This window comes from Nicotiana attenuata, unplaced genomic scaffold (genome assembly GCF_001879085.1).
Source record: "Nicotiana attenuata strain UT unplaced genomic scaffold, NIATTr2, whole genome shotgun sequence".
NCBI classification, from domain to species: domain Eukaryota; kingdom Viridiplantae; phylum Streptophyta; class Magnoliopsida; order Solanales; family Solanaceae; genus Nicotiana; species Nicotiana attenuata.
In genome coordinates this window covers 215,293-224,980 of record NW_017671044.1, presented here as the reverse complement: position 1 = coordinate 224,980, position 9,688 = coordinate 215,293, and the positions used below count along the sequence as shown (strand labels likewise).

The 9,688-nt window shown below is 38.4% G+C and overlaps 1 protein-coding gene across 1 annotated transcript; it reads left to right on the top strand.

Moving 5' to 3' along the window:
* Nucleotides 1–8,373: 8,373 nt before the first annotated feature.
* Nucleotides 8,374–9,651, top strand: LOC109205473. The gene is made up of 3 exons (XM_019368187.1): nt 8,374–8,729; nt 9,232–9,297; nt 9,478–9,651. Exons 1-3 carry the CDS (start codon nt 8,448–8,450, stop codon nt 9,628–9,630), a joined length of 501 nt encoding a protein of 166 aa, XP_019223732.1. The 5' UTR covers nt 8,374–8,447; the 3' UTR covers nt 9,631–9,651.
* Nucleotides 9,652–9,688: the final 37 nt, after the last annotated feature.

Sequence of the window (9,688 nt, the reverse complement as noted above, 5' to 3'; positions counted from 1 at the left end):
ATGTTCCTTAGAACCTCATGATAGTTGTCTAGATAATCCTGGGGATCCTCAGTAGATGTACCGCTGAAAGTAGTAGTGAAGAGCTTGGTGAACCTGTCCAATCTCCACAAAGCATCGGCAGACATAGCTGCTCCATCACCGGCCTGGGCTACCACACCCGGCTGAGCTGCTCCAACCGGGTGAACTGCTGGAGTCTAAAACGAGGGGGAGCTACCTGCTCCAGAGTGCGAGTAGCAGGAGTCTGGGCACCTCCTCCAGCCTGAGAGTGTTGGTGCTACAGGAAGCAAGCCTGCCCGGGTGACACTCTCCATAAGGCCGACTAGACGGACTAGAGCATCCTGAAGAACTGGGTGGCAATAAACCCCTCCGGGACCTGAGCTGGGCCCACCGGAACTGCTGGGGTCGGAACCTCATCATCAACATCAACCTGAGGCTCCGCCGCTGGTGCTGCTGCTCTGGGCTGAGCTCTGCCCCTACCTCGGCCTCTAGCACGGCCTCGGCCTCGCCCTCTACCCCTCGTGGGAGCTGCTGTTGGGGGCTCGGGCTACTGGTCAGCGAATGAGGAAGCGCGTGTTCTCGGCATCTGTGAGAGAACAGAATAGAAATTCAATCAGTCATTGAGAAACCAAACCGCACGACAGGAAAGAATAGATATGGAATTTTCCTAACTTTGTAGCCTCTGGGGATAAATACAGACGTCTCCCTACCGATCCCTCAGATTCTACTAAGTTTCTCTGTGAATTGTGAGACCCATGTAACCTAGAACTCTGATACCAACTTGCCACGACCCGGATTTTCCACCCTCGGGAGTCGTGATGGCGCCTACAAATGTGAGCTAGGAAAGCCAAACCTTTAATCTAAATACTTCATTAACTAATTATTTCTTTTTAACAATTATAAGGCGATAACGTGATAATAGCGGAAATTCAAATTTAAGCGGAAGACAACAAGAACATATATGAAAACTGTATCTATTACAAATACTTAAGCCTTAACCACCCAAAACCTGGTGTCACAGTGTCACAGACGGTCTAAGATTGCTACATACAAGGTCTGAAGAAATAACAGTACACTGTTTCTAAATAAAAGGAAAACGAAACAGGAAATAAGGATAGAGGAGACGCCAGGGCTTGCGGACGCCTGCAGGTCTACCTTGGATCTCCGCGTGAACTGAAAATAGCCTCCAGGGAATAAATGAAATTGCAATAAAGATCCCAGCAAGGGAACGGCATTTCAACAAATAAATCCCGGCAAGGGAACAACATCAATAATATCAACATCCCGGCAAGGGAGATAACAAATAATTCAATAATAGCCCGGCAAGGGTGTCAACATGATAAATTCTTTTCTTTCTCACTTTTACTTCACAATTCACTTCATAACTCGAGCCAATGCTCTAGAGATTCAATTATCATTTACTCTTTCACAATTCGTTACATAACTTGAGCCAACGCTCCTCAATGTTCATAAGTCACAATTCCTTCCACAAACTTTACACAACATATAGAAACCATCACCAAGGCATGAAAGATACAACGAAGTCATGAAAATCACAATATAAAAGACTCACGGACATGCTAGACACCAACGTATAGATACTCGTCACCATGCCTATACGTTGTACTCAACAATTAACACTTAACAAATAGGACTCAACTCCTAATCTCTCAAGCTAAGGTTAGACCAAACACTTACCTCGATGCCACGAACACAATTCACGCTTCAATTATAGCTTTACCCCTCAATTCCGCCACCAATTCGTTCGTATCTAGTCACAAGTTACTTAATTACATTAATAAACGCTAAATGAATCAATTCGAATGCATAAAAATAAATTTTCCAAAGTTTTACCCAAAAGTCAAAAATCGCCCCCGGGCCCACATGGTCAAAACCCGAGGTTCGAACCAAAGCCCGATCACTCATTCCCCCACGAACTCAAATATATAATTTATTTTGAAATCGGACCTCAAATCGAGCTCCAAATCCCCAATTTTTGAAAAACCTAGGTTCTACCCCAAACACCCAATTTCCCCATGAAAATCATTGATTTGAAGTTGAAATCATGTTAAAAGATGTTAAGAATTGAAGAAAGTTAGTTAAAAACGACATACAATTGATTTGGAGAAGAAGAAATCCTTGAAAAATCTCCTAAGTGTGTTTATGATTGAGAGAATATGAAAAATGGGGTTTAAAATCCTCTAAGTATGAAAGTTGCAGGTCTCAGATGTGGGAATTGCGAACAGGGGTTCGCAATTGCGAACCCCGACCTCTGCTGATATGGGAATTGCGAAACAGGGTTCGCATTTGCGAACCCTTCAGGAAAATAGGACCTTCGCATTTGCGAACAACATGTCGCATTTGCGACTTGGGAATTGCGAAGAAAGGGCCGCATTTGCGACCCAAGGCTGAACAGGGGAGTTTCGCATTTGCGAAAGGAAGCTCGCATTTGCGAGCAAGGCAGGCCTGGGCTGTTTTCGCATTTGTGATCCAGCCTTCGCATTTGCGAGCTCCCATTTGCGAGCCAAGCTTCGCAAATGCGAAGCCTGCATGCCTGGGCACACCAGCTAAAATCCTGCAATTTCTAAGTCTAAAAATTCACCCCGTGGCCTATCCAAAACTCACCCGAGCCCTCGGGACTCCAAACCAAACACACACACAACCTCAAAAACATCCTACGGACTTATTCGTGTAATCAAATCACCATAATAACATCATGAACATCGAATTAAACCTCAAATTCAATGAAATTTCTCAAAACTTCTTTAAACATCTAATTAGCATTTAAGGTCCGAATCACGTCAAACGGACTCCGTTTCTTACCAAACTTCACAGAATTATCTTAAATCATATATAAGACCTGTACCGGGCGCCGGAACCAAAATACGGGCCCGATACCAACATGTTCTAATCAAAATTGATTTCCAAATCCTTTAAACAATTTCAGAAAACAATTTTTTTAAAAAATTTATTTCTCGGGCTTGGGACCTCGGAATTCGATTCCGGGCATACGCCCAAGTCCCATATTTTTCTACGGACCCTCCGGGACCGTCAAATCGCGGGTCCGGGTCCGTTTACTCAAAACGTTGACCAAAGTCTAATTAATTCATTTTATAGTTAAAATTTACCATTTCTCACAGATTTTCACATATAGGCTTTGCGGCTACACGCCCGGACTGCGCACGCAAATCGAGGTGATGCTAAAAGAGGTTTTTAAGGTCTCAGAATGCAGAATTCATTTTAAAAACAAGTGATGACCATTTGGGTCATCACAAATCCTATCTTCTTTTTTACCAGAAAAATCCGAACTAAATAATTTCTGCCTCGCCTGATCGTTGGTTACTGAGAGGTTAGAAGTATATCTTCGCTTGCCAGAAAGAGAATGCACATTCATTTGATCCTGATCCTTGTGGATCAAAGGTAGACTAGACTGGACCTGCACGGCCCTCCTAATAATATCCATAAATGGCTTGTTTTTGGTAATAGATGAACATTACCGTATGTAAATTCGGGTGCATGATATACATCGGTACTCCAGTGCATTTCTCCGTCTGAATCAGAATAACTATGTTTTCGAACCTTCTCTTTAAAATTCAAAGTGGATATTCCTGCGCGAATCTCAGCAATTACTTGTTCTGATTCTACATATTGATCGTTTTGAACTAAAAGCAAACTTTTGGGTGGAATATTCACATTATGTTGAATATCTTCACTCTCAATAGTTACATACAAGTCCATAGAACATAGAAAGGCGGGATGCCCGGTAAGCTTGTGACACGTTCACTAAAAAAAATACCTTTGTAGCCAATAATTTATTAAAAAAAATTGATAAGCTTAACACAAAAGCAGAAAAAGAAATAATAGTAACTTGGTCCCGGGCATCTACCATTATACCCACAATGATGGGTCATACTATTGCTATCCATAATGGAAAAGAGCATTTGCCTATTTATATAACGGATAGTATGGTAGGCCACAAATTGGGAGACGCTCGCGAATCATACGTGCGACGCGGTCGAATATAATTTAATGGACTTTCCCGCTCCCGAATCATACATGCGACGGGGTCATTTATAGATTTCTTAAGTTATTAAGATATTTATCATTTCTTTTCGAAAATATGAAGTTTAATGGAAACTCTTAAAATCTCAAATTCCTCAATTCAAATTTCTTTCAACCCAATTATAACGCAACCTTAATCCTTTTTCTTCTCAAAACAAACAATAAACATAAATTAACAACAATATCAATAAAGGTATGATGTAAGCCTAAAACTACCCGGACACAGGCATAGCTAGTAGCTACGTACGGACTCTCGTCACCTCGTGCGTACGTAGCCCCCTCAAATAGAAGCACATATTTAATTATTTCATCTATGGGGTTAATTTCCTCTTACAAGGTTAGAAAGGAGACTCAATTCGCTCTGTAGTTCCATAACCGGCTTCCCAAGCCCTTCCGACGATTCAAAACGATGCACCACACTCCAAAACTAGCCAAATAACGGGCAAACCAATGAAAATATACCCTAATACTTATAACAATTCAATTTATGTAAATTCCCAACTCCTCTCGAAAAGTTGACAAAATCGCCCTCGGGCCCACGTGCCCGGATTCCAAAAATTTTCGAAGATAAAGTTTACCCATAACCTCACTAGCTCAAATATATAATTTACTCTCAATTTCATGCCCAAATTCGTGGTAAAAATCCAAAATATCAATTTCTAGGTTTTCCACCAAAACCCCAAATTTCTACTAATTTCCATGTTAAAATCTATACATAGTCAATGTATTTAACTCATAATAGGTGGGAGTCACTTACCTTGACATAGATGATGAAGATGGAGCTCCAAAATCGCTCCAAGACCGGCTCCCATGGAGGAGAATGAAATGAAAATGGCCAAGATCCCGTTTAAAACAACTCTCTGCCCAGAAAATCCTTCTTCGCGAACGCGAAAATACCATCGCGTTCGCGGAGACCAATCATGCACACCTCAGAATTTCCCCTTCGCGTTCGCGGTCCCACAGCAGCGTTTGCGAAGGCTTAGCACTTCAAGGCCCGCTCCTTTCCTTCTTCGCGTTCGCGAGCACTGCATCACGTTCGCGTAAGCTTAACCAGCCCTTGCTTCGCGTTGGCGTCCTCTGCCACGCGTTCGCGAAGACCAAGCCAGCAGCCCCAAATATTTCCTCTTCGCGAACGCGGGACTTCCTTCGTGTTCGCGAAGAAGGAAACCAGACACCAGCAATCAGCAGCAGCTTTTCATCCAAATTCGATCCGAGACCACCTCGAAACACACCCGAGGCCTCTAGGACCCCATCCAATCACACCAACCGATCCCATAACATTACACGGACCTGCTCGAGGCCTCAAATCAAATCAAACAACACTAAAATCATGAATCGCACTCCAATTCAAGCTTAATAAACTTTAAAATTTTGAACTTCTACATTCGATGCCGAAACCTATCAAACCACGTCCGATTGACCTCAGATTTTGCACACAAGTCATATTCAACATTACGGACCTACTCCAACTTCCGGAATCGGAATCGACCCCGATATCAAAAAGTCCACTTCGGTCAAACTTCTCAAAAACCTTCAAATTTCTAACTTCAATCAAATGACTCCAAAATGACCTACGGACCTCCAAACCTACTTTCGATCGCGCTCCCACTACCAGAATCACCATACGGAGCTATTTCCAGACTCGAAATCCCAAACGGACATCATTAACACTGAAATGCACTTCATCCCAAATTTATGAAATTCACTCAAAATTGCAAACTTTCACAATAGGCGCCGAAACGCTCCCGGGTCATCCAAAACCCGATCCGGACATACGCCCAAGTCCAAAATCATCATACGAACTTGCAGGAACCTTCAAATCCCGATTCCGATGTCCTTTACTCAAAAATCCAATCTTAGTCAATTATTCGAACTTAAAGCTTTTGAAATGAGAATTTTCTTTCCAAATCCAATCCGAACTTCCCGAATTTCGATTCCGACCATACATACAAGTCATAATACCTGAAGTGAAGCTAGTCATGGCCTCAAACCACCGAACGACGTGCTAGAGCTCAAAACAACCGGTAGGGTCATGGTCATTCAAAAATAGCCAGCGTTTGCTGAGTCATTGAAAAATTGCCCCTATTTTGCTGCAACAGAGACCGGTCCAGCATAATATACTGGAGCTCCGTGCACCTGTTTATGAACTTTCAGCATATTAGGCTGGACCGGTATACTTTGCTGGCTCCAGTATAATATACTGGAGTTCCAGCAAAGTATACTGGAATATTTTTCGGATTTTGAACACTGTTTTCGTTCTTTACATGAAAAATGGCTAAATTCCGATGACTTTTGAAACTGTGGCTATTTTTGAATGACCACTTGTAAATTTGGCTGTTTTTGAATTTATCCCCAAAAGTGTACCTTATATCCCCAGGATCTTTACACAAATAGTCGGTCATATTAATTGTTTATTTCTCTAGCCATATACATAAATTATACATTTATTATACATAATTAACACATTTAATACACAAACTATGTATATATTAAATATTCACCGGCTATTTTCTGTTTAATTGGTAGGGTGAGCGGCTATTTGGTTTAATTCTTCAATATCCTCCCAAGGGACTGGTCTCTAAAGATAAAGATAGTTCCTGTTTTTTATTTAATAGCAAATAAGTCGATTGCAGATAACCTAAAGTCACACCAATCTAGTAGAATTTGATGAACAATTAAACAAGTACAAAATCATGTCAATCCAGATAAAGTTTGTGAATAATTAAACAAATAGGTTAAATACAGATAACACCAAATGCCAATGTGATAGAATTTGGTGAATAAGTGAAAAATTACAAAGTTATGCTAAAAAATTCCTGACAAGTAAAAAATATGTGAGAGGCTAGAGGTCATATTTTTCTAAATACATTATAAAATAAGGATAATATTTAAAGACCAGCTCCTTGTGGGGCCGTTTCTATAATAGCTCACTTTTGAGAGCAGAGGCGGACTCAGGATTTGAAGGTTACGGGTGCACTTTTGAATTCAATCAAAAACTATTCTATATGTAGAGTGCTCACAACTATTATATATCTATTTTCTAAATATATATACATGTATACATGAAGTATTAGAGAGTCTCCAGTGACATAGTTTCATATTATTTTGCCTGGTAATGGGTTATACGGCTGGTGGGCAAATATGGAACCAATTTTGAATTAAAAAGGGATCTTTACCCGCATAGTCGATTGAATCTAGTGTTTATTTTTAATTTAAGTAATCAAATCCATCAGCTATTATTTAGGTTAATTCTCTTATAAAAACCTCTTAGGTCAAGCCCATAAATCAACTTAAATAATCGTCTATTCAATCAATTAAACTAAAAACAATAAACATTCCTCTTGTTAATTTCTCCTGTCCTTGCTATATTTTAAAGAATTAAAAGGATACATTGTTGGCCTGTAGGTTCTTTCCAATTATAAACTGTTCAAACGAAGAAAGTTTCTAGTAATTCATGAACTTTTTCCAAAGAGATCTAATGTTTCTTTCCAATCAATAAAATAATAAACAAAGAGTCACAATTAGCATTTAACATTTTTCTATTGAGACAAGTGTGAGATGAAAGAAAAATGCCTTACCTTTATTAATTAGTAGAAATAGTACTCTTCAATCTACAATGTCAACTAATATCTCTATCTTCCTTGAAATGTTCCTTTTCCTCTTTCTACACGTTACCTCATTTTCCCACTTTTCTTTTCCTTTCTCCCTCTTTTTGTTTTTCTATTGGATTCAAACTACTATTTCCTTGTTTAATTTTGGGTAGTATTAATTTATTTAAAAATAAATAATACCTTTTATATTATAAAATTAACTACAAATTTTTTATTTTACTTTTAATGATATATTTGTATAGCTACAAATATCATTATATGTTTAAACTCGTAAAATCAAAATTCCTTCTTTTTTTTTTAAACTTCGTAAGGAATCAAACTCCGCCGCATAAATTAAGCTAGCGTTTGGCCATAGATCCCAAATTTGTTTTGAAAAATCTGATTTGGATGAAGTTTGATTTGAAGATGAAAACGTGTTTGGACATACGTTTTCAAAACATATTTTCCAACTTTATTTTGGAAAAACATGTATATAATTCCCAAGTTTTGGGATTTTGGCCCAAAATCAGTGGGATTTGAAATTTGGGATTTGGGATTTGGCCAAAATATGGGCAAAATTTATAGCCAAACATGAGTTTTGAAAATAAATCTCAAATTTATTTTGGCAAAACTCATGGCCCCACACAAAGATTCCATGTCATGGGTCCCGCTCCACTCCTTTTTTTTTTCCTTTCTGTTTAACTCAATCCTATTTAACCTAATATATCCATTCAAACCATAGCAAGTACTCAACTTCACAAAACACATTCCAAAAACTCCATAAAAAAGCACTTGAAAATGGAAGGTCCAAGGACTTCTTCATCTATGAATAATTTTCTGGGGGATAGAGAGGAAGCTGCAACAAATCAAGAAGAGAGTGGATGGACAACTTATTTGGATGATTTTTCATTAATGAAACAAAGGGAAAATAGTTGTTATAATTCTGAGGATGATTGCCCTTCTTTGCTATCTGATGCTGCTTCTCATGTTAAAAGATTGAATTTGAAGAAAACAAGAAATAAGAAAATCTCTGATCCTGATTTGGAAGACACTGCTAGTTCACCTGTCAACAGTCCTAAGGTATTTATTTAATTATATATTATAGTTTCAACACGTCTCCTCGTGTACAAAGGCGAAATTCCAGATTTTAATTTGATAGGTTCGGTCTTTAGGTTCTTATCACTAAATCGATTATGTTTTTGATATCATGAATTCAGAATCTATTACTACTATTTATTACTCCAATTTAATTTAATGATATTTGACATATATATAATTATATACTTCGTATTGAAAAAGCTGGGTTCATAAGAATTCAATACTTATATATATTCTCCATCCATCATTCTCACCGTGTTGGCGTGGTTAGTTTTTAATGAGTCTAACACGTGAAAATATTTTTTTCTTCTCGAGTATATTGATATTTGAACTTAGACCTTTGTGTAATATTCTGATATTATATTAATTGTGTGATCACTTCATCTAACACATAGAGAAAATAGTTTTATTTATTTAAGTATATTATGTGTTCAACCTCTACCATTCTGTTTTGTTCTGATAAGTCTCATGTGATTATCAACAGGTAAGCAGTTTTAAGCAGATGGACATCAATTACATAAGAGCAGAAAACAATAGCAGAAACTTTCTGGTAATTAATATATTTCATTACAATTTATCTCTTTGCCTTTTGTTTTTACTTTTAAATTTTAATAACCACAACTAAAACAGTTAGTATCCCTCCCTCTACTTTTCTCTGCAATACTCTTCTTCTTTTTTTATTGTTGTATAACATAGTACAATTAATTTAGGGTGTTTAATAATTTTGTAGGGAAATGAAGGAAGCTCAAGACAAATAATCCAAGAAATGCAGAATGTAGAGAGAGGCCACAGCATATCTTTTGAAAATAATGGCTATACTGACCTGAAGAAGAAGGGACTTTGTCTTGTGCCTATATCCATGTTTGTCAACTACAAGGGCTGATTAATATTGCTCTTGCCCACCCCCCCCGCCCCGGGCCATGTAAAACTTGTTCATTTTT

Coding starts and splice junctions, on each gene's coding strand:
- LOC109205473 (XM_019368187.1), top strand. CDS start 8,448: ATGGAAGGTCCAAGGACTTCTTCATCTATGAATAATTTTCTGGGGGAT. Junction 8,730..9,231: donor CACCTGTCAACAGTCCTAAG/GTATTTATTTAA, acceptor GATTATCAACAG/GTAAGCAGTTTTAAGCAGAT. Junction 9,298..9,477: donor ACAATAGCAGAAACTTTCTG/GTAATTAATATA, acceptor ATAATTTTGTAG/GGAAATGAAGGAAGCTCAAG.